Source organism: Hemibagrus wyckioides, linkage group LG07 (assembly GCF_019097595.1).
Source record: "Hemibagrus wyckioides isolate EC202008001 linkage group LG07, SWU_Hwy_1.0, whole genome shotgun sequence".
In the NCBI taxonomy this organism is placed as follows: domain Eukaryota; kingdom Metazoa; phylum Chordata; class Actinopteri; order Siluriformes; family Bagridae; genus Hemibagrus; species Hemibagrus wyckioides.
In genome coordinates this window covers 16,839,261-16,864,688 of record NC_080716.1, presented here as the reverse complement: position 1 = coordinate 16,864,688, position 25,428 = coordinate 16,839,261, and the positions used below count along the sequence as shown (strand labels likewise).

General features: G+C 38.7%; 3 protein-coding genes across 3 annotated transcripts; 2 read left to right on the top strand and 1 right to left on the bottom strand.

Moving 5' to 3' along the window:
- The first annotated feature begins 1,951 nt into the window (after positions 1 to 1,951).
- Positions 1,952 to 11,399, top strand: slc7a7 (solute carrier family 7 member 7). Its single transcript, XM_058394962.1, has 10 exons — positions 1,952 to 2,170; positions 3,722 to 4,327; positions 6,662 to 6,787; positions 6,879 to 7,023; positions 7,955 to 8,078; positions 8,572 to 8,675; positions 8,779 to 8,875; positions 9,130 to 9,279; positions 9,956 to 10,139; positions 10,246 to 11,399. Exons 2-10 carry the CDS (start codon positions 3,832 to 3,834, stop codon positions 10,323 to 10,325), a joined length of 1,506 nt encoding a protein of 501 aa, XP_058250945.1. The 5' UTR covers positions 1,952 to 2,170; positions 3,722 to 3,831; the 3' UTR covers positions 10,326 to 11,399.
- On the bottom strand, positions 10,245 to 16,277 carry oxa1l (OXA1L mitochondrial inner membrane protein). Its single transcript, XM_058394961.1, has 10 exons — positions 16,119 to 16,277; positions 14,725 to 14,859; positions 14,182 to 14,560; positions 13,850 to 13,993; positions 13,440 to 13,525; positions 13,194 to 13,358; positions 12,960 to 13,064; positions 12,703 to 12,865; positions 11,800 to 11,880; positions 10,245 to 11,718 (listed from the first exon to the last, which is right to left on the bottom strand). The coding sequence occupies exons 1-10, from the start codon at positions 16,227 to 16,229 to the stop codon at positions 11,582 to 11,584; spliced, it is 1,506 nt and encodes a 501-aa protein (XP_058250944.1). The 5' UTR covers positions 16,230 to 16,277; the 3' UTR covers positions 10,245 to 11,581.
- Positions 16,267 to 22,238, top strand: casp23 (caspase 23, apoptosis-related cysteine peptidase). The gene is given in 12 exon segments (XM_058394963.1): positions 16,267 to 16,522; positions 16,926 to 16,979; positions 17,119 to 17,189; positions 17,557 to 17,730; positions 17,836 to 18,015; positions 18,154 to 18,225; positions 18,313 to 18,492; positions 20,972 to 21,206; positions 21,285 to 21,342; positions 21,344 to 21,384; positions 21,489 to 21,598; positions 21,698 to 22,238. Coding segments are annotated over 12 exon segments (1,356 nt in total). The 5' UTR covers positions 16,267 to 16,452; the 3' UTR covers positions 21,809 to 22,238.
- The last annotated feature ends 3,190 nt before the right edge of the window (positions 22,239 to 25,428 follow it).

Genomic DNA, 25,428 nt, shown 5'->3' with positions numbered 1-25,428 from the left:
ATCTGTTTTTATGTTTTGTGTATCTTCAAAAAAACAAACAAAAAAACCCCCTCCATATCCTGCACACTCTTCCAGCATCTTCTGTATACTACTATATTACTATTACAAAAGGTGCAAAAATTCACTGATGCTCAAGAAGGCAACATGATACAAAGACCCCGGGGGGTATAAAATTTGAATCCTATTGTGTGTAATGATCTTATTTTTTATTAATACCCTACAGAAGCTACATATTTTCCTAGTTCCTGGAAGACAAAAATAATAGTATATGCTGATCATCCTATTCTAAATGTTATATCCCCATAACTCTTAATATATCATGTTGCCTTCTTAAGCTTCAGTGAATATTTGCACCTTTTGTAATAGTTGTGTATGACTTTCAGTTGTCCTCAAAAACAGTTGTGTGAATAGATGGATCTCAAACTCATATAGCCAATACTGGAAAGGGGTCAAATATACAGAAGATGCTTAAAAAGCAAAGAAAGCACAGCACCTTGAGGATTTTTCTAGAGAAACAGGACGAACAAGGGACTCATGAACAAATGTCACAAAACATAAAAACTGATTATCAAACAGGTAACAATACACAGTACAAGGAATCAAGTGTATGTAAGCTTTTGATTGGGTTCATGTGTGTAAATTCAGTTATTATTTTGTCTATGTGAAGTAGCTCATTTAAAAACAAATATTTTATGTGAAATAGCTTATTAACATTTTTTTTAATAATGGAGCTGAATTTTTTATGATCCCAATTTAAAATACTTTGCAAATTCTGCAAGCTGTATTTTGACCTCAATTGTATATGTAAGCATAATTTATTAAATCTATGGCATATAAACATGTTTTTCTTTGTAAAACTATTTTGGTAACTGCTTCAGCAATAATACCACTGATGTGCAGTAGCAGGCCCAGTCCACAGGTGGGAGCAACAGGTGCACTGTCGAAAGTGTGCAGTAAAGGCTTTATCATCTGTGAACTCTGCTTTATTGCTTCATGTTACTGAGTAAAAAGAAATGCTTTGCATTTTATGGTTATTCATCATTCACTGTTATAAATAAATATGATAATTGCCTTAGGGAACTTATTTAATAGCTCAGTATGTTTGAGTGGAAGGCAGCTTTCCCGCTTTCACTTTATTTTATTTCACACCACAATATTTTCTTGAAGTCAATGTACACTATTTTCTGTAAATGTCAAATTCTGTATATGTATTCGTGTATTAATGTACAACGATCAGGCATAACATTATGAGCAGTGAGAGGTGAAGTGAATAACATCTCCTCATCATGGCACCTGTTAGTGGGTGGGATATATTAGGCAGCAAGTGAACATTTTGTCCTCAAAGTTGATGTGTTAGAAGCAGGAAAAATGGGCAAGTGTAAGGATTTGAGCGAGTTTGACAAGGACCAAATTGTGATGGCTAGACGACTGGATCAGAGCATCTCCAAAACTGCAGCTCTTGTGGGGTGTTCCCGGTCTGCAGTGGTCAGTATCTATCAAAAGTGGACTAAGGAAGGAGGTGAACAGTGGTGAACCAGCGACAGGGTCATGGGCGGCCAAGGCTCATTGATGTACATGGGGAGTGAAGGCTGACCCGTGTGATCCGATCTAACAGACGAGCTACTGTTGCTCAAATTGCTGAAGAAGTTAATACTGGTTCTGATAGAAAGGTATGCCTGGTCGGTGTATGTACGTGTGACATCACAGTCTTCAGACAAAACATGTAGGTTAATACAGCATTCGAGTCCTGCTAATTAGTCTAATATTCACTAACAAACGCTCGGAACATAACTAAAGCCCCTATGTTAAGTAGGGTCCTAATTTGTATCCCGTTTAGTCTCAAATTGAGGCACCTTAGGTGAGTCATGTCTGGAGAAAGCAGAAGTCTATCAGCTGATCACCCTTCAGCAGTTGCACATTAAAAACACTTGAGAGTGTGCGCGTGTGAGTGTGTGCGCGCGCACGTGTGTGTGTGTGAGAGAGAGAGAGAGAGAGAGAGAGAGTACAGAACAGGAGCACTGGACCCAAGGCTGACTCTCATTAACATATCAAAATGGCTTTTCAATCGCTGTCATTCTTCTTAGCTAATGTGATTGACCAGAGCGGAAATAAGCAGTGCTGAATCACCGGGGAGCCACGAGCCTCGCGCATTACCGTCCCGTTATTTAAGGTAGGCGAACGTTTCCACTGGAAACACCATCGCCATGTTCTTTTAATATAAATATTTATCGGTTAATATAAATATTTATCGGAGGTAGGATACTTCTAGGACTAAACTGTATATCTTTCACCCGTTTATGATTATATAAACGTAAATAAAGCAAATTTGTGGATTATGAACGAAGACTAGGATAAACTAGGGGTTAATCAATATCAACTTATAATAATAACTTATAAAAACGTATAATATAATTTTAATTACAAATATAAAGTCAAATACAATACTCTGGTTATGTTACTCTTAACCTATGGTATTGTTTTCATTTATAGCTCAAATAGCCCTTGTAACAAGTCACATTTTCATCACCATTTTCAGTAAGCTATATTTCGGTATAGAATGCAATCTTAAATTACCTAATAATCTGTTTTATACCTAGTATATAACAGATCTTATCACTGTTGTCCTGGACCTTGCCCTCAGTCAGGTCTATAAGATATCCGGAAGCAGCAGATCTCTCCCCTTTTCCTAGAGGCCTTACCTGTTCACCTCCTGCTGTGTAATGCATTTTCTTTCTTTCTTTCTTCCTTTCTTTTGTATGTTTCACATACTTACAAAACATAATAAATGTACTACAAATTGTAATATTATTTACAAGAAATGATATATAGATGTTTAAACAGTATATGTGCTTCAGGGTTTTCTTGGAATTGGGGATAAATCACAGCAATTTAGTTCAGTTAAATGCGCATATGGTGTGGTGTGGCGTGGAAAAAGACGATTTCTGGTTTATTACATGTAATTCAGTTAAAATTCATAACATTAGTCTTTATATAATGATATGAAATCATGTCCTTCTTAAAATGGTTGAGTCTTTCTTGGAAAACCATATACATTAACTGAATAGGAAGACTGCTAGCATCTTTTTTAGAAGTTTAACCAAATGTCTGTTAATGGTCCACCTCTTCTTTTTCCTTTCTTTCTTTTTTTCTTTCTTTCTTTTTTTAAAATTTTTTATAATACTAGGAAAATTATTCATTGTTCTCAGAATATTCAAATTCATACAGTGATGCAGGCAACATGGATTTCACCTATTATAAGTAAATCTTTGTGAACGTCCTATATTTGTTCTTGTTTAACTCACAGTCAGTAAAACCTTTAAACAAAAATGTCATATTTGTCTTGGGGCTTGTATGGGAACAAGTCAAATTTGATTATTTAATACCACAAGAATTATAAACCTGTTAATCATGGTTTGATAAATGTTCTGCTGTTCCTATGTCTAACCTGTCCTACAGTGTAACTGTACTTGAAGCACAACACTGTTAAATAGAGTGAAGAGTAGAGATTTTTCTCTTCTTCCTTTAGCATCTCTCTCTGAACCCATTTGTTTACTCACTGGGAAAAAAGCCATTTAGCCAGGCCACTAATGGCTCCCTAATAGCCATCTGCAAGATCAAATAACAAGTGTGCCTGTGGACCAAGGCCTTTACTGTAAGGTTTTATGTGTGTTCATGTGTGTGTGTCCTGTTGAATACTAATATAATTTATCTTCCCTATCAGATGCTACTTCAAGACGGCTAACTTGGACTAAAACATTTGAATTTTATAAAACTGACTGACAGTCTAGTCATCGTCAAAGTCCTCCTTCTTTCTACCAAATTCTTAGCAAAATGGCCACGTATAGTCCTGCATCGACAGAAGAATCATCCCCAGAGGTAACCAATGGTAACCTGAAGGGAAGTGGCTCTCAGGAGTCAATGAAACTGAAGAAAGAGATCTCCCTGATCAATGGTGTCTGCCTAATTGTGGGGAACATGATTGGTTCAGGCATCTTTGTCTCACCTAAGGGTGTGCTGATTTATAGTGCTTCCTATGGCTTATCCTTGATAGTGTGGACAATTGGTGGAATTTTCTCAGTGTTCGGGGCCCTGTGCTATGCCGAATTGGGAACCACAATTACCAAGTCTGGAGCCAGTTATGCCTACATCCTGGAAGCGTTTGGAGGTTTCTTGGCCTTCATTCGTCTGTGGACATCACTCCTCATCATCGAGCCCACCAGTCAGGCTGTGATAGCTATCACCTTTTCCAACTACATGGTGCAGCCTATCTTCCCTACATGTATTGCACCTTATGTGGCCAATCGCTTGTTAGCTGCAGCATGCATATGTAAGTAGGCACACTGTATGTATGTGTTTGATCCCATGTGTGCTTATGGCTGTCTATTTGTCAATGTATCCCATGCAGAAAAACATGAGTCAGGAGTTTCTAAACTTTTTAGGTCACTATAGTCACTTGACATATATAACCTTCATTTGCTCTGCTGAATTGCAAGTTGTTTTGGATGGAGAACATTTACAAATGATTAAGTGTTGCAAATGTAAATGTATCTATGATCTTGAAAGTTGTGAAGGGGAAGATGTACATAAAAGGGTAGTGAAGAAACGTGATGATGGATCAACCCAATAGCGAAGCACACTCTAGGAGAAGGAAAAAGAGGAACAGTAGAACCCGAGGGAGAGTAAAGACAAAGCTTGTGTCTGTGTGCGTTTTTAGTCAATGAGTCTTTCAAGAGTGTAAAGCCAGCTTACCTGACAAAATATTTGCATACTGTATCCAAATCATCTTATTATAGTGACTAAAATGGAAGTGAATTATTCTAGTATGTGGATACAACAAGATGTAGACAGGAAGAGAGGAAGTTGAATGAGCATGTAAGTGGAAAGGAAACGAGATGGAAGGAATTACGTCATGTGCATTTTACTTTAGTTGACAGCTGACATATGACCACTTTCCAAGCTCACGTGATTCTCACGTAATATCGAGTGTCATTTAATTAATAAAGACTGGTAGAATTTATTTTTGTGAAATTTGTAAAAATGTTTTTTACAGTTTTGTTTGAACTTGAACAGTATACAGTGTACAGTACCTGAGGACAAATTGTGTGGCTTTATTTGGCATTGTGATTGACAGCCAGAACAGAAAAGCCAGTTCTTCTGACATTTTAGGAAAACATCAGTGTTTTAGATCCTGCTGTGAAAGTAAAAAAATGTGACTAAGGCTTAGTCAAAAGGTAGTAGCTTTAAATAAGCTTAGTTCAATGCAGACATCCCCCCCCACACACACAGATAAGCGGTTGTTTTACGGATGTGAATGTGCTGATAGCTGGAAGGTAAAGTCCTCCACACATTAAGACTCTGAACCTTGCCCTAATGATAGCTCAGCACAGAAAGAAAGGAAATTGGAGAGTGCGAACAAAACAAAGTGGAGTGATCCCTAGCATGTTTTTCTCTGTCCCTCTCTCTCTCTCTCTCTCTCTTTCACACACACACACACAGATGATGTTGAATAAGCCTGTATCCGATGGAGTTGGGATAGAAATGGTTGATATAGTACATCTCTGTGTTAGTCATGTCTAAGTAAACATTAATATTGAAGACTAGCACCTGTGACTGACTCATTAGATGGAACTTTTGCATGCACTTATGGGAATAAACACTGATAACAGTGAAGAGAGATAAGATGCAGTTCAAAAGAAAGAGATAGAAAACAGATATGGTGGAGTTTAATCTTGAAGGACAGAGGGAAGGTTAGAGAGAGAGAGAGAGAGAGAGAGAGAGAGAGATTTTATACATTTGTATATACATTTGTATATTATCTGTTTCTCAGTAGTTCAGCAGGCCAGGGCTCAAGGGTCTTCCAATTTCTAAATATCCACCAATAAGAACACTTTCAGCTTGTTTTAATTTTCCACTCTTTTGTTTTTGCTGCAATTTAGGGCAGAATATTGAATTCTGAAAAAGCCAGTAGGCACTGGGGGAAAAAAACAGTGTGAAGTAAATCAGATTCTCAGTAAGATGAGAATTATAATATCTGTTGTCTGTTCCCAGAAAAGATATCCTACTTGGTATATCTTTGTTTTTTGTATAGTCATGTAGAACACATGCACCACACCAACAGATATACAGGATTTCTCTGTCTATGTAAGTGCTGCGCTAACCATTTTTCACTCACTGAAAAACGAGCAGGATTGCTGATGTCAGCGGGTCCACTTCCTTAGCCCAAGCCGACTACCTAATAAAAAATACATACTCAAGCACACCACACACACACACACACACACAAACACAGACACACACACAGCAGCCTGTGACACTGACCCTTTTAAAGATGATATATATGTATCAAAGGCAAAAACTGAAAAGAATAAATATTAAAAAATAGAAATGTTGTATTTAAAATAATATTCATGTCCTTTCGTAAACATTTAAAAGATAATAAAAAGTCACACAATTACTGACAAATTATAGTTTTTATAATCTAATTGTATTATTCCTAAAGTGTAATTTCTGTACATATAAGATTTCTTTTTAAAATATAAACATTAATTCCAAATGCTATTTGAATGAGCTGAATTTCTGATTCAAAATATATATATATTACATTATTCTTGTAAAACAACTATTTAGCAAGCATTTACAACAGCTATATAATAATCTTCAGGTTTGCTGACCTTTGTGAACTGTGCCTATGTGAAATGGGGGACTCGTGTACAGGACCTTTTCACTTATGCTAAAGTCATCGCTCTCATTGCTGTTATCATCACAGGCCTGGTCAAGATATTCCAGGGTAGGGAAATTATCCTCTCATTATTTACTACCTTTTATTATTGAATTGCACTCAGTACACACAGTAATACTAATTTGTGTATTTATTTCAGGCTACACACAGAATTTTGAGGGGCTGTTTGAAGGCTCGTCACAGGACCCTGGTGATGTGGCTCTGGCTCTATATTCAGCTCTGTTCTCTTACTCTGGCTGGGACACCCTCAACTTTGTCACTGAGGAAATCAAAAACCCTGAGAGGTGAGGAGAATTAAACTCTATACCCAATCTTTCAAGTCTTTAGAATCATTTTATCTTCATTTTGTCAAGTCCTCATTCATTAGTTAAAAGATAGAAATGTATAGATTGTCTCATGCATCCGGAAATGAGCAATAATAAAGGAATGGTTTAGATCAGAGGTATCCAGTCTTTGAGTCAGTGCAGAGCAGGTTTTCATTTCAATCAAGCAGGAGCCACACTTCCACCTGCTTAATCAGTTAATATTTGCTTTCACTAGACTCAGGTGTAGCTTCTGCTTAGTTGGAATGAAAACGTACTCCCACAACATTCCCACACTCCCAGCTCTTTCTAGGATAAGATTGGACACCCTTTATTTAGATCAAAATGTCTTTTGAATGAAGGCCAGGCTTTAATCACTGGTTAAAAACTTGTTAAAAACATATTAATCTTGTTTAATATGTTACAAACAAGAAAAGAGGTTATAGTGTTTATACGACAATTCTCATAAATTATGGCAAGAGAAATGTAAAAGCAGAACAGTAAATCGAAAGGAGGATATAGATAAGCTTTTGGCGTGTAAAAAGTGTATAGAAAGAGAGGATGTGCCATCTTTTTTCAGTGGTTAGCTGACTGAGCTTTGAATAAGCATGGCGCATGTGACAGTCTGCTGATCATATGCTCTTCCTGGGGTTCCTAAGTTAATCATTTGTTCTGAGGTCCTCTTTAACAAATCCATTCATCCATAAACTGGGTTCAAGAACCACACTGTGTGAATTATTCTAAGAGGTCAGTATTTCAGATGCTTAAAGTGATTAAGAAGTAGACTTGAAAAGGCAGGCTTAAGTCCTCCTGAAAGGGTTATAGCTTCGTATTTATTTGTATCCAATAGATGCCACTGAAAACATATCAACACCCTCTGTTGCCCCCTGGTGGGTAATTTTGTGTACTACAGGAACCTGCCACTGTCCATTGCCATCTCCATGCCCATTGTGACAGTGATCTATATCTTGACCAATGTGGCCTACTATACTGTTCTGCCAATCCCTGCTATTCTGGACAGTGATGCTGTAGCTGTGGTGAGTGATCCCATTGGAACTGCCCTCATAGTTTAAAAGTATAATATAATGCAGTGATTCTCAACTGGTAAGTCATGAGCAAGAAGGGAGAGGGTCAAGGGTATAGACATTCGTCCTGTTTAAAAAGTCAGACTATAGGTAAGGTTAGGAAATGTATTATTTATTATATTTAAATTTATATATATTCCTACCTCATGCGCACAGTTGCCAGGATAGGCTTCAGATGACTCGCAAGTCTGACCAAGGCTAATCAGTTATTAACAACGAATATATAAATGTATTAATGCTATTATTGGAACAGCATTTTACTTTTTTTTGTTGCACATGTTGCAATTTTAATGCATTACTGCATTTAATGCATTACTTTTGTAAAACCTTATTAGAATGAGAAACATACAACTTAACATAACAAACAGTTGAGAACCACTGATATGATTACGGATGTGGAAAAATGTGCTGTATATCATCCACTGATCTGAATTGAAATTTCTAGACATTTGCAGATCGAGTATTTGGGATATTTAACTGGACAATCCCACTCGCTGTTGCATTGTCCTGCTTCGGAGGATTAAATGCATCGATCTTGGCTGCCTCAAGGTGAATATTGTGCAAAAGTATTTCACTATGATTATCATGTATTGTGGCACTATCATCCCATGTCATTGTGTCTGATGATTCAAATGTGCATATCATTCTCCAGGCTGTTCTTCGTGGGCTCCAGAGAGGGCCACCTGCCTGACTACCTGTGCATGATTCACGTTAGCCGTTTCACCCCTATCCCTGCCCTGCTCTTCAATGTCAGTCTCTTTTAAACACCACTGTCTTAGTGTATAAGTGTTGAAAGCGAACAGATAAAGAATGAGAATGTGTTTGCATGTGCCTAGCCATTAATGCATCTTTACACATAACTCACAATATGTCAGTTTGTCTGCTCATTATTCTGTCTTTGTGATTTCCCACTTTCCTGTATTTATCTGTAAGGAGAATACTACTTAAGGCATTCTGTGTAAATCTAAGTGCGTTTGAGTAAAAGCTCTGTGCTGTGTGACAGGGTGCCATGGCTTTGGTGTACCTGTGTGTGGAGGACATCTTTAAGCTGATCAACTACTACAGTTTCAGCTACTGGTTCTTTGTTGGTCTGTCCATCCTGGGTCAGCTATACCTACGCTGGAAACAGCCAGACAGACCACGCCCACTGAAGGTATGACCTTTTTATTTTCCTGTAGATTGTGCTGTTACACCTTTTGATGAATTCTGAGTAGTTCCAATTGTAATTCAGTTTATAGGTTTATATTGATGTGCTCACTGTAATGCTATCCTCTCTGTAGTAACTTAAATTTGTATTGCACATACATAGATTTAATCTATTTCTGATAAGGAATTAAAAATTTTAATTAATAAAGGAAATTGTAAATGTTTTTATATGAACCTTGGAGATGTTTATTTAGTATTTATAGAAGGTGTGTTGTTTGTGTCAGCCCTTTGTAAGAGTTAGTGGTAAAGCTGTTACTTCAAGTTATTTTCCATGGGAAAGCTTTTCCTGTTTAACTTCAAAAGTGAGAAAAGATGAGAGGCTGATGGGGGAATGACTTTTTAAAGTTGGTATAAGACGAACTAACTTTGGCGGATGGTATGCAACGTTAACTGTAACTCTAAACAGTTAAATGCATTAGTCAGTAATGAATTAAGAGAATTAAAGTGTAGGATACTGTTAGGATCTAAGAGGAATTAATCATTAGGGAAGTGTAGTTGTAAGGAACTTAGAGGTGGTAATAATAACTCCTCTTCACTGCTGATTATTTTCAAATAATTCCAACACTTATGTTGTTTTATTCTGAGATTTTATTCCTGTCCTTTTCTCTCCCTCAATTTCACAGCTCAGTATTATCTACCCGATTGTTTTCTGCCTTTGCACCATCTTTCTTGTGGTGGTCCCACTCTATAGTGACACCATCAACTCTTTGATTGGCATCGCAATCGCCCTATCAGGAGTTCCTGTCTACTTTCTGTGCTGCTATACACCAGCATCCCGTAGGCCACTGTGGCTTCGCAAATTTATTGGTAAGACTCACATTACATAACTGCTGTACTTATCACTAAAGCATGCTATTGTGCTAAATAAATAACACATTTCACTTAAACATATGCTCCGTTTTCTTATTTTCAGCATCATCCGGCTTGCTGATTCAGAAGGTTTGCTTTTGTGTGCTTACTGAGATGGACACAGATGAAGGAAAAATGCAGTAGAATGGGACTCAGAGACATGGCTTTATGGTACAGAGATTTCCCCATGATGTAGCTAAAATAATTGACGGGTAACACTGTCAATCACTGTAGGTCATTTGACTGATGTAACAAGCTCTTATGGGACTATTTTATGCAGATATGAATGATTCTTTAAAAAAAAAAATACACATTCACTGTGGGGGGAAAATAAATGTTAATTTCCTATTATAAATAGTATATGTTGACTTCCACTTGTTTTCAAGTTCTCAGGATTCTCAGGACTTACTGTCCATGTCCTAAATTTAGGATAGAAGGCACCAAAGAGGTCTGCGGTTTTATACTAGAAAGTGGGAGTATATAAACCCACAAGGAAACAACAGCGGCAATTAGAACAATAGCAATGATAACACTACAACAACAGTGAAATACACAACATTGTGGGAAACAGGACTATGACATAGATTTAGATAATATTCTTTACAGTTGTCAGTATATCAATATGTTCAAAATACTGCCAAAGGTTTGATATCTTTATAATATTCATGAGGAGTTTAACAGAACAAAACAATCTGCACTCATAACTAAAGAGCTACAATGTAAAGGGAATTTTGCTAAAGGTAATGTTTTTTTTAAAACGTTAGACACAAATAGACTACGAAACATCTCACCAGTGTCCTTAACATGCTTGATGAAATTTCATGTTTCCACCAAAGATTAAAACTTCTAATTGTGATTTTATTCACAGCATTTGCTAAACCTGAAATCAAAGTTTCATTTTTAAATCAATTTTAAAATAATTTATAATCAAAGTAAAATGTGAATATTTTGGTAACCCTATAAGTTGTTTTGGGACACACTTTATACTTTAATGGAATATGAAATTCAATGTATTTTATATTTTGCTAGTTTTTCCACTATAATATATGCCAGCACTGTAAGTATTGGGTTATTTTGGTCAGTTTATCAAAGAGCAGTATTCAAATGTGAAATTATTTAAAAATGCAAAGCCTGCCATTAAAAGAAGATATGATTTGTATTAAAGCTTCAGATTTATTTATGTGCAATGGATTTTAAATAAAGGTTCTTCTAATTATGTCTCTGTTTGTACCTTTAACTGACCTCTACAGCAAAAAACAAAAAAGCCAAACAATCAGCTGTTATCCAGTCAGTTTCCTCTTTAATGGAGTTAACATTTAGAGTGATCACTTATCGCTTATTATTTCCTCTCCTGAATAAATATATACAAATTTACTTAAAAATTATCTGGTCAGTAGGTTTCAACCAATCGTTTCCTCCCAGGGCCTCTTCTTCCCACCCCCTTGCTGTACTTGCTTGGGCCTGGATGAATTCTCTGTTGACATGGATGCAGATCTCTGCTGCAAGGGATTTTGGGTAAAGGTCTGCCTCAGCGGACCTAAAAAAGGAATTAAAAATATAAAAATGATAAGGCATGCATAAAACAAACACACAGGTGAACACCATATAAAAAGCTCACCTTTAGCTGCAATCTCAAGGTGGTCCTTAATCCTCCTCTCTCTTTCCTGTAGCTGATGAGCCAGTTGTGCATTCTTCCAGCCTATGAGACATGCGTTAATAAGAGGTAGACAGTATTACACCATCAGAAGTTATAGAGGTAGCTTTTAAAAAATAGGCTTTTACAGTGACACTGATTTCATGAATGCGATGCCTACAAAAAAGATATTGCTTTTACACTACATGACGTTTAAGCTGATCTGTTTTTTTTTTTAAGCATGACTATAATATTTTGTCTTCAATTAAGTTCAGTTTTTATTTGTCACATATACATTACTGCACAGTGAAATTCTTTCTTCACATATCCCATCCTTGGGGGTTGGGGGTCAGGGCCATGATGCAGCACCCCTGGAGTAGGGTGGGTTGGGGGCCTTGCTCAAGAGCCCAATGATGGCAGCTTGGCAGTGCTGGGGCTTGAACCCTGATTTTCTGATCAACGACCCAGAGCTTTAACCAGACCCAGAGCTACCACCGCCCCATAAAAAGCACACACCTGCACCAGCTTGGAATCAAACCCGATTCGCAAAAATGGGAATCTTGCATGATACCACTACACTAGCATACTATTAACTAGCATATTAAAGAGAAATAACTACTGTTGGAGAACTAAAATAATCTCAACTAACTTGTTTAGTACTGCGTTTAGGTGGTTTGGTAGTTACAGCAATTGGCAATTATATTAGTCAATTTTTTTTTTACACATCTCTATACATCAAAGAAAGGTTAAAGAGGAAAAATGTAAAATGAGGAGGAAAAAAATACAAAAACAAAAACAAAACACTGACAGAAAATAATATACATTTGAAGAAGAGTGAAACGGTAGGAAAGTACAAAACAAACACATTCAATATGTGCAATACTGTACCTTTCCTGACACTATCAATAAAACCATCACTGGCAGGCAGAGCTGAGGTGGGGTGAGTGATGCGTGCTGGGATTCTAAGCTTCTCTCTCACTGCAGGATGCCTCAGCAGGGCTACCTGACCCAGCGAAAAGAGATTTGAGGTCATCCAGTATGTAAACACTGCCTGGAAGAGAAAACACACAGACAGAATTACACCCACAGGAGAAGACAGTACATGTTGGACAAAGTGAAAAGAGAGACAATAAAGCGAGTCTCACTGTAGGGAAGTTGATGGTCATTGGTAGGATGATAAATGGCATAATTCTGAAGACAGTCTTCATTGCTCTCAGGTTGGGGTTGTCTATACCAGACTCTGCTCCCAACTAAAAGTTTAAAAAATTGATTCAGAGGAGGAAGAGGGGGGCCTCAGATATGAAATTAACATATCAAATATGTTATATCAGCTACACATCCAAACTATTTAAGTAAATTATAAGAACAGCTGCTTGTACCTCCAGGATGGCAAACATGGTCCCTGTGACAGCAATTGGAAGGATATAAAATGGATCTGCTGCAGTTAAGTCTGCAAACCACCACAATCCACCAGTCTGCATGCTGGGCACAGGGGCATAGGCCATCTTGCGCAAGGCAATGAAGAATGAAATAAAGACTGGTGCCTAAAAAGAAAAAGATGATAACATTTTAAAAAGATGCTATGGCATGCTGTTTACAGTAAGCACTTGGGATTCAATACTGACCTGCACCAAAGGAACCAGGAACCCACGGAGTGGGTTAACATCATGTTTCTTCTGGAACAACATCATATCAGAGTATGCCTTTGAGACTGAAAGAAGAAATTTAAAAACAAATATCATTTTTTGAAAAGATTACAAACGAACGCTAGAGTCTACAGTTATATGAATGCAAAGCATAGTAAAGGATTCTAATAACTAGAGAAGAGATGTCAGCAACTGGTGATATGACTAGTAAGACTAGTAAACTAATCGAAGACTAAACCATTAGTCTACTAAAGGATTAGGAATAATGAGTATGCCTAGCAGCATAAATCTTAAGAGTGTTGTGGTTAATAAGTGGCATGAAGGAAGACACTAAGACGATGTAAAAACAGAACAAGTTATACAGTGGAATAAATGTATCAAATACTGACATTCAAACTTGTTGCCACTCTGCTTGGCCTCATTCATGCGATTGGTGAGCTTGGTCATCTCTGGTAGGACATTGTTCAACTTAGCTGCCTCTCTCTGGCCTTTTACGATGACTGGGAACACTGCACAGCGAGCTATGATAGTACCTGCACACAAGACGTAACAACACCCAGTCAATGCTTCTGTTCAAACTGCTATTAAGAGAATATTCAACATCAAGATAATCATTTGCTACACTGCAATTTAGTAAAATACACTATATAAAAGGTTTAGAGTTGTCCTTAAATCAGCATATTGTGTAACAAAGTAGTATAAACAAATAATAAAACCGTACCTGCAACAATAGCACCCCACCAGGGCAATCCAATGCCGACATGCATAAATTCCAACAAGTTCTGAATCAGGCCTACAGGTGTAAAGCTTCCTAGACCCAATTCTGATAGGCTGAGCTCTGCTCCTGCCCCCTGCAGGACATCCATTGCCAGGACAGGGGCTTCAGTCACTTCTGTGACTGACTGTGTGATTACTGGGGTCAGATCAGGAGCAGTATCCAAAACTGAAGTAGCTACTGGAACAGATTCTGAGGCAAGTATTTGAGCAGCTTCTGCAGTAGTTTCTGGAGCAGATACTAAAGCAGTTTCTGGAGCTGTTTCTGGCACAGATACTGTGATATCTTCTGTTGAACTGGTAGCAGGTATAGTTCCGTCTGTTGTCTGAAAGCAGGTACAGAGTAAGTAGCCAGTTAAGTATTAATCGTTCAGAAAATCAGCACAAATCAAAAGAAAATGACCCAATGTCAGCATTTGTTAATTTAGTTACTTTGCTTTAGGCCTGGATCTACATACTTAAACAAGTACAAATTTACTGGTCAATGTACCTGAGTGTTATTTTGGTGGACTGCCATGGCACTGACCAAGTATAACCGTCCATAATTGTGACGTCCCAGCAGAGGCTGAACAAACGAACCTCCACTTCCTTTGATCGTGCGAAGATGTGATCTGTGCACAGCATACTGGCAGAGGAGGGTCAGGGGATAGAAGAAAACAGGGTGTTAATACAGGCAATGCAGGGCACATGACATGACTAAATGCTCAGAAACCACTATGCTGAAGATAAGTATCCAGATAGATAGATCTACTATATTTAGGTAAGACCAGAAACAAAACCAAAGGTGGTTCCACAAATTTAATATAACCTTCAATGTGTTTTAAGCATAACCATATGGGTTTTTTTTGCAGTTCATACTATGCCTATACAACTACACTAGTATTGCTTCATATACTGAGAATGTAGGTTAAATTTCAAGTTCCTTGGTTTGCTCATTTCGATGAGGAGTTGAAGCTAATGGACTACATTCACAGACTGTGAGAATAAAAATACTGCATTGATTAACATTATAGATAGGCGAGTGACATTTCTGAACTAGAAAAGCATGTCCTTCATGATTACTGTTAGCTAAATGTGAATTACAGGCCAATTTCCCAACTGTTTTTAACTGGAAGAGAATATGTGTTAAAGTGTTGAATATGATAATCTATCATTTCTAACAACAGCAAACTTTTAAGATGATATCAGTGGAAACAATGGAAACAGATTAAAACAAAGTGTGTCTCGTACAACAAGCATTAGGAGTAGACATGCCGTATTAAAGCCTTTGGACCTCCAAGCTAAAATCACAATACTAGAACTGATAGACAGAAGATAATATTTACTCAACTGTTAATCTAAACCATTACCTATATATTACGTTTGCTATGTGAATGTTATATCTGATTCACGATTGGTGTGTGTGTGTGTCTCTCTCTCTCTCTCTCTCTCACACACACACACCTATTACATACTTTCTTCTTAATACCATAATCTTAGGTCTTAAAGATGCACGTTAGCAAGTTAGCTATAACTCATATATCCAAATATATCTAAATAAGCATAATAATATATTTTGTACAAATATACGAGCTACGTACATGGAGCAACCAGCAAGATTAAAGTACGTTTATTATGCTAGCTGGTTAAAGTGTCGGACTACGGCTGTAATACAAACAGCTCTCCTCAGTCTGTATAGTGCACTAGGCCACAGTGCAGAAGTCAGTATGTCCTACACTACGCAGTGCACGAATTCAGGGAGCAGAGAATCTTTGGGGATTCCGCCGATGACTTTGAAACGAGCTAGCTACACATGTGTGCATCACCGAGTCATATCAAATAAAAAACAACAACAACACACAATAAACACGAACTACAAACAACCATGTAATCAAAATAACAAACCCCGTTCCGTCTCCATGCAGCAGGTAACGTGGAAATACTGGCCGCATTCGTTTGTTTAAAGAAACAAGTCGTTAGACGATTAGGGACTATTTTGCCCCTGAGCGCAGCCATGTTGGAAAAAGTGTGATAAAATCTCGAAGTCGGACGGCGAGCATGAGAGGACAAATCTAGTTTCGCACAGAAGCGAAGACCTTCCTGTTGTCTTCTAGTCGCTCCTGCCGGCTCGAAGGTGTGAAATAGTGATATAGTCGTCATATCTAATAGAAATATACATATATACACATATACTATTGTAATATTTTCGAAGTGGTGAAAATAAGTCTTCTAGCAAAAAATGTCAACGCCGAAAGAAGAGGACAGAGACTCGAAAGATGCTACACCTATAACCATTTTCCAAAACCTAAGTAAGTTTACTGTCAAATGACTTAAGTACTTCTTGGTTTCCTAATCCTTGATTAACACATTTATTATGGCTACATGCTACAGATTAATTTAGAAATTAATAATTATACAGCTACCAAGTATATATACAAACAAAATCAAAACTGAAAGTGAATGGCTTCTGGTCAAAATAAACAACGTCCTTATCATAAACTCATTAAAATATGGAACTTCAAGTGATTTTTGTACACTTTCCAAAGGGCTTCACACTAGTGAACTCTCTTGTTTTTTTTCCCAGAGTAACATAACAGAAGCTTTTTTGCATAATGAACTTCCTTTACCTTCCTTAAATACAATTTTTGTGACATCGTGTGATTTCCCACCAAACACATTTCTAAAAATGATTTTTTTTCTCAAATAATGCAGGAATCTCAAGTGGTGTAAAGAGAGGGAAGTCTGAGGTCTTGCCTGGACAAATAAGTGAGTGCTCTTTACACACAATTAATATCAGCACAAAGAGATGAGATTCACTGTGCTATGCAAAAATAAATAAATAAATAAATAAATAAATAAATAAAAAATGAAATTTAAATGAACTAAAATTGTGTTCTTAAATAAGATGCTTTGTCCTGTGGTCATCAAATGCCGTCAAATTACTTGATTTCATGGTGCAAGTACAATCTAAGGCAGGTATGTATGTTTAGATTTCTTGAATGTGATGCTAGTGAATGACAAAACGTAGCATGATTTCCTTTATATACTATATTGCCAAAAGTTTTGGGACACCCCACCAAATCATCGAATTCAGGGGTTGGGCTTGGCCCTTTTAGTTCCTGTGAAAGGAACTCTTAATGCTTCAGCATACCAAGACATTTTGGACAATTTCATGCTCCCAACTTTGTGGGAACAGTTTGGGGATGACCGCTTCCTGTTCCAACATGACTGCACACCAGTGCACAAAGCAAGGTTTACAGACTTTTGGCAATATAGTGTATGTGTTTAGCAGGCCTTTACACAAATGTGCTAGAATTTCTCCCATATTCTTGTTATATTTTAGAAGAAGACTGAACTCACTTGTCCAAGATTTGATGAGTACAAGAAGGGCATATGTTGCACCAGATTCTCTTATCAGGATTTGTGTAATGCAGTCCCACTAACTCCCTCACTGAAGGAATTCTTTGAAGTGACACTCGGAGAGCTAGCTGCAGCAAAATTCTGTGAATTTAAAGCTGTAAGAATATTGCTTATTTACTCCACTAAACATTAATTCAAATATTTTTATGACATAGGTGTGGATTAAAAAAGGATTGTGATGTCTGTATTTTAATATTATCAGTGTCCAGGATGCCAGTCGAATGTGGAGAGAGCTGATAAGATGAACCTGTGTGTCCACTGTACTGTATGCACTGCCAGGCAGGGATACTCCTATGAGTTCTGCTGGAACTGCCTGAGGAAATGGGAAGGAGCAGTGCAATTCTCTGTGCGCTGTGGCCACAGTGACTGCAACAAGTCAGAGGTATAACTGTCCATAGAAGAATATATTTCATTAGGATTTCTACAAATTTGATACCTCATGCTAAAAGACTTAGTATTGTGAAAGTGGACCATAAACAGCAAACCATACTACTTTCTTTCTTTCTTAATATTTTTTCAGACTTCTCCAAAAAAAGATTCGATAAAATTGTGTCAGCCCGCATTCAAGACTCAAAAGCAGCAAACAGAACAGGTGCTTTTCAGCTCATTAATCATTAATCATAAAGTATACGTTAATGTGTGTGGCACAATTACGATTACATTTCCTTTTTTCACCCAGATATATCCAACTAATGAGAAATCCAAGGACAGAAAGAGACTGGCTTTAATCATTAACAATGTTGAATTTAGAGAAACTGACTTTAATCGGCTGGGAGCAGAGAAGGATGAAGAGAGCATAAGGACTCTGCTTGAAGCCTTGGGTTATGATGTAATTGTATTAAATGACCTGTCTGCAGAGGTATGTTTAGAAAATAAATATCTGATTGTGCAAAATTTAAAGCACCATTAGATTAACTATGTATTCACCTCCCAGTAACTGCATTATTACACCAGAAGTACATGCAGGAGAATCTAAATGATCAACAATGCATTATACGGGGTGGGGCACAAAAACACCTTTTTTTGAAGGTGAATGAAAGAAAAATTGTTGCTGATAAACAAAATTTATTTTTTTATGATGAAAGAACATAATTTCAAATTTCAGATTATGCTGTTTTAAACAAAATATCTTGAAGGTGGTGGTCACCGTTCTCTGTGCACTGATGCAACCGATTTCTGACGTTTCCCTCTACACGTTCCAACATGTCCACCGGAATTCGGGCTATTTCCTGCCGAATAACATTCTTCAGCTGAAGCAGGTTTGTGGGGTGATGTTTAAAAACCTCTGCCTTGAGGTATCCCCATAAAAAAAAAAATCACAGGGCATTAGATCGGGTGAGCGCGCCGCCCACGGGATGTCACCTCTAATTGAGATGAGCCGTCCGGGGAACATTGCCCTCAAAACTTGCATCAAAGCTCAGGCTGTGTGGGCCGTGGCACCATCCTGTTGGAACCAGACATTTCCTAGGTTCATTTCTTTAAGAGCCGGTTCGAAAAAGTTTTGAATCATGTCCACATACCGCTGTGAATTGACAGTAACTGCTCGATTGTCCTCCTCAAAAAAAGGAAAAGGAAGTTTCTGTGCCCCACCCAGTTTTGAGGGCAATGTTTCCCGGACGGCTCATCTCGATTCGAGGGGACATCCTGTGGGCGGCGCGCTCGCCCGATCTAACGCCCTGTGATTTTTTTTTATGGGGATACTTCAAGACAGAGGTTTTTAAACATCAGCAACAATTTTTCTTTCATTCGCCTTCAAAAAAAGGACGTTTTTGCGCCCCACCCTGTACAAGGAATAAAACACTATGAGGCATGCACTTAAATGTAAACAGGTTGATTCCCCTATAACAGCAATCCATTTAGTTTTTCTTATACCACAGCAAATTGTTAATCATTTACATTATTTTTGTTAATTAAAGAATATGTTTTTATCAGGTGAAAGTTAAATATTATTCATGCTATTGCTTACATTAAAATAGCAATGCACATTCGTTTCCGGTCTGTGTACTTATAATAATTACACCCCCACAAGGTACACCTCTTGTTATCCCAAAATATGTCTTCACTGATTTTTATTTAAATTTTTATTTAAAAAAATAATAATATTTTATAAATAAATAATAATGTTTCTTCAACAGCTTCTTGGTCATGTGACCCCAAACTAATACCAGAATAATCTAATTGGAAACCCCAACAAGGTACACCTCTTTGTATGCCAAAAAATGTCTTTGTTTATTTTTTATTTTAATTTTATTAAGTGACTTTTTCTTCAAATAAATAATAAATTAAATTAATTCATTAATTAATCATATAAATAAATAAAAAGTTTAATAAAAATCAGTGAAGACATATTTTGGTATAACAACAGGTGTACCTTATGGGGGTTTCCAAGTAGATTATTTTGGTACTAGTTTTGGGTCACATGACCTAGAAGCTTTTGAAGGAATAGTGATTTTTTTAAATTAAAAAATAAATAATTACAAATTAATTCACATGATGCACAAACCATACTATCTATTAATTAAATTATTATTAATAATGTAACAAAAGCAGCATGCAATGACGCATGGCATATGTATATTTAAGAAGAAATTAGAGTAACTGGGGCACGTAGTCAGGTAAGTAACAAGTACCACATTTCAGTCGTACAGAAATTTGTCGACGGTCCCTACAATACCGCTTCTGAGTATCTGTATAAGTAACTTCACTGTGGTAGAACACTGCATGCTGCCACAAATGGTAGAAGAAGAGATATGGCCGGTTTTAAGACAAAGAAAATGCAGCTGTTTTTCCGTTTCTATGCTAGAGAACTTTCTTTATTTAAAGTATAAATGAGGAAAGAAAATCAAGTCTAATTTTAAAAAGGTGTCTGACATTTTCCTCACATAAATAAAAAACGATTTCATTTTTTGTTTTTTTATTTCTGTTCAAATACCAAAAAGTACACGGACCGTTTCCTGACCTGTCTGTCTTTTTTCATTTTTTTATATTAGCCAAAAAAAAAAATCTTTTGATTTCATCGAAAATCCCTGAAGCCTTTTTGTGTCAGAAAACTTAGTCATAGCTTTACCTCTAGCTGTTAGAAAGCACTGACACTGGAGGCTCCTTTCAAAATATAAATAAACCTCTACTTGCATCGAGTTCCATGCTTTATTTACTATCAATACACTTATGGATTATAATGAGTGACTTTAATATAAACCTGAGATTTGCATAGAAGCCAAAGTACTGTCAGAACTGCTGTTATAGAAAATAAATCAACGGAGTTTAGAGTTCCATCCTGTGGTATAAGAGTGATATAATGCTGAGCAGTTAATTGTCTGTTTTGTGGAACTCTACAGGGAATGGAGGCTGCTGTGAGAGACTTCTCGCAGCACAGTGAACACAGATATTCAGACAGCACATTTATCGTCATAATGTCCCATGGTGGACCTGATGGAATTTATGGCATTAATTATGATAAAAATGAAGAAGATGTTTTCCCTGTGGACAAAATCTTCCACTACCTCGGCTCTGCAAACTGCCCTGGACTAACAGACAAGCCGAAAATCATCCTGATTCAGGCATGCAGAGGAGGTATAAAAACTCTAAGTATCTTAGCACCATTTATCATACAAAATTACACCATTTACATCATTTCTGAACATTTTTCAGATAAAGATGGCCATGTGTGGGTATGTGATAGCATGAGATCAAAACAAGGAGTGAAACAACACCGTGAGAGATTTTGCCTGCTTCAGATCCTGCACACCAGGTTTTATATGTTGCTAATTGTATCTTTTTATAAAGAGATGTTTCCTTCAACAAGACATATGTGTATCTTTTACATGAAAATATTAACCCAAATCTTCATTACAGATACTGTATCCATGAGGAATACTGGCTCTGGTTCAGTCTTTATCCAGAACCTTGTGAAAATCTTTAATGAGCACTGTCATAAGGATGACATAGTGGAACTGTTCAGAAAGGTATGTTTGTACTGATCTGAACAGCAAATGATGAATATTGCATAAAGCTCTACTAAGCCATATAGTAACACCTGCCTAACTCTCTGTTTCCCAATATAGGTTGCTTACTGGTTTGAAAAAGCAGCAAAGGAAGAGGATTTTCCCTATCAAATGCCAAGTTTGGACAGAACCACTCTTGTGAAGAAATTCTACCTGTTTCCTGGGCTTTGACACAAAAGATCAGGTTGTTGCCATTTGAGAATTACGCACTCTTTAAAAATAAATGCTACAACTGAAGCCATTTTTCCTGTCATTATATTTTATAATAAATGTGAACTGGATGCCCCTATTCCGTGTAGATGGAAACTATTAATATTGTTGATCTATTTTGAATATATCTTGGTATGCTTTGTCCTGGCTTGACTGTTTATTACCATTGTCTATGTTTTTGTCTATCCTTTGATTTGGCCTGGACACTTGTTTTGTTCTATTCTGATCAACTTGCACAAAGTGCGGACACTTCATACTGCACTCGTCAAATCATCAGTAGCTGCCTAAACCATGACGTCTGTTTCTGCTGATGTCTTTTGTTTACCAATAGTGAATATTACACTTTTCTTCTGTATGAATACTGCCTGTTAATCTCAGTAAACTTCAAAAAATTTGCTATTCAGTCACTGTCTCTGCGTCGTTCTTTGTCAGTCTCTTCCCTGAATTCAGCTCAAAGGTAGCAGCAGCAGCATGGCTCAGGCTTCTTCAATGAGTAAACCCGAAGACTGTTTATAACTTCACAATTCTGGACCGTTTTCAAGAATAGCATTTCTATTTATTTAACACTGAATAGACACTAATAAGCTGCACTGAGACACACCTAAAGACAAGAAGAACATTTTGCCCTGAGGTATGAGTTTCTTCATAAGATGTTTTCTTTTTTGCAGAAAAACATTCTTTTCTGCAGGAATCATTCACTTTATATGAACAAATTGGTGGTTGTTACAATGGGGTACTTCTTGTATAGTAAACATGGTAGCTATCTACAGTGATTTGTGTTCATAGAATGGTGATGAAATTTAGCATTCATTTCAGGACACCAAATCATTAGATCTTCATTTTTTGATTGTTCACAAATTAGAATCTTGTGTAAATAAAACCATCATTTAAGCACGTGGTGTAAGCTTATTGCGCAAGCTTAATTCCAGGGGCATAATTTCCACTGGGGACAGGGAGGACATGCCCCCCCACTTTCAAAATCCCGTTTGTGCCCCCCCCCCCTTTTTAAATTGGTTTGTTATGATTTTTTACACACCGTCATCGGCACAGGGGAGCTGGACCGAGCAGAACACAGAGGGTCTGTCTGTGTTGATGCGCGTGTCTGCGTCCAGGAACGTTGCACACACTCTAAAACTATCCCACTGAAAGGTGTAATGAACAGGTATCGCGGTTGCAGAACAGTCAGCGATGAAAAGCCAGAAGCAGCAACAGATGACTTTAATGTCATCATGGATGAAAAGATAGAATAGAGATGTGAGTTGGTTGATTCAGTAAATTAGCTCAGGTCAGGATTATTGTAACGCCTCGTCAGGCGGGGGAGTGTTAGAGTCCATGAGCAGATTTAGTAAAGGACGGTAGGCAGAAATCGTGGTCGAGAAAACGTAAGCAAAGGGTCAAATACCAGAAGGCTAACACTCAGAAAACTAATCCAAAACACAAATCCGAAACACGAAGTCAAGAGGTAAACTGGCAAGGTCATGAGGTAACTAGACGATAACAGAATAAAGGCTTGGCAAGTGACACAAACGGAAACAATGCTTCGCAATGAGGCTGAGGTGGCGCGCTGCTTAAATACGCCTCCGAACCGGAAGTGGCCAGAGATAGTTAATATTCAGGCGAGGGCTCCCTCTGGTGTTCTGGCCCAGGCTGTTGTGTGACAGAATCCCCCCGTCTAGGGACACCTCCAGGTGTTCGTCGTCGTGGGCGCCCCCTCGGGCGAGGGGCCGGTCTGTGGGGAAAGTGCAAGTGAAATTCTTCGATGAGTGCGGGGTCCAGGATGTCCTGCCTATTGACCCAGCAGCGCTCCTCCGGGCCATACCCCTCCCAGTCCACCAAGTATTGGAGGTGACCACCCTGTCGACGCGAGTTGAGAATGGTGCGAACACGATAAGCGAGGGAGCCGTCGATGTCCAGGGGAGGAGGTGGTTCATGGGTATCAGAGCGCGCGGTTTGAGGTTCATGATAGGGCTTGAGCAGAGATGCATGAAAAGTGGGTGAGATACGATAAGAGGCAGGCAGTTCCAGGCGATATGAGACAGGATTAACCTGACGAATGATCTTGAAGGGGCCGATGAATTTGGGGCTGAGTTTGCGACAGGGTAGTTTGAGTTTCAAATTACGCGTGGATAGCCAAACTCTCTGACCCACCTGGTAGGCTGGGTGAGGCCGACATCGGCGATTGGCCTGAATTACCTGTCTTCGTACTGCCCTTTGAAGTCGGACATGGGCTCGCTCCCAAGTCTCTTGGCTACGTCTAGCCCAGTCATCCACTGCGGGGACATCGGAGGGTTCGTCGGTCCATGGGAATAAAGGTGGTTGATAGCCTAGTACACATTGGAACGGCGTCAGCACCGTAGAGGAATGGGTCAAGGAGTTCTGGGCATATTCGGCCCACGGGAGGAACTCACTCCATCTATGTTGCTCCTTGCTGCAGTATACTCGCAGGAACCTCCCCAGCTCTTGATTCAGGCGTTCGGCTTGTCCGTTGGACTGGGGATGGTACCCCGAGCTCAGACTGATGTTGATCCTCAATAGCTTGCAGAACTCCTGCCATACTCTAGAGGTAAACTGTGGCCCTCGGTCTGATACTATGTCCTCAGGGATGCCAAAATTTCGGAACACGTTATGAAAAATAGCTACGGCGGTTTCCATAGACGTGGGTAGGCCTTTCATAGGGATGAGTTTACACCCCTTGGAGAACCGGTCTATGACGACCATGATCGTGGTGAAGCTCTGCGACTCGGGGAGGTCTGTGAGAAAGTCTATAGAGAGGTGCAACCAGGGGCGTCGTGGGACGGGTAGCGGTTCCAACAGGCCCTCAGGCAACATCCTGATTTAGAGAGGGCCACCAAAAGGTCCAGCGCAGTAGCTGAGTAGTGCGGTGCATACCTGGGTGGCCGGTGCTGGGGCTCTCGTGGGTCCACTTAATCAGTCTGTGACACAGTGTCGTGGGCACAAACCGCTAGGAGCGTGGACAGTTTGGGGGGGGTGCCTCGGAGGTGCAGGCCCGTTCGATCTCACTCATGAAATCCCAACATATGGGAGCAACCAGCACAGAAGGCGGAAGGATGGTGTCCGGGTGAACGGAGGATTCGCAGACTTTGTGAATTCTAGAGAGCGCATCGGCTTTTCCGTTCTTGGACCCAGGACGATAGGTGACCGTGAATTTGAATCGTGAGAAAAACAATGCCCACCTGGCTTGGCGTGAGTTCAGACGCTTGGCCTCCCGTAGATAGGCTAGGTTACGGTGATCTGTGAGAATGAGGAATGGGTGAACTGCCCCCTCCAGCCAATGTCTCCACTCCTCCAGAGCAGCCTTCATGGCCAGTAGTTCCTTGTTACCCACGTCATAGTTCATTTCCGTTGGGGTTAGCTTACGAGAGAAGAAGGCGCATGGGTGTAATTTGCCTGACTCTGGCTGGCGTTGAGAGAGCACCGCCCCGAGGCCGCTGTTAGAGGCATCAACCTCTACTGTGAACGGTAAGTCTAGTTGGGGGTGCCGGAGTATGGGGGCAGACGAGAAGCTTTGCTTGAGCTTACTGAAGGCATTGCTGGCTTGGTCAGTCCATCTGAGTTTACGT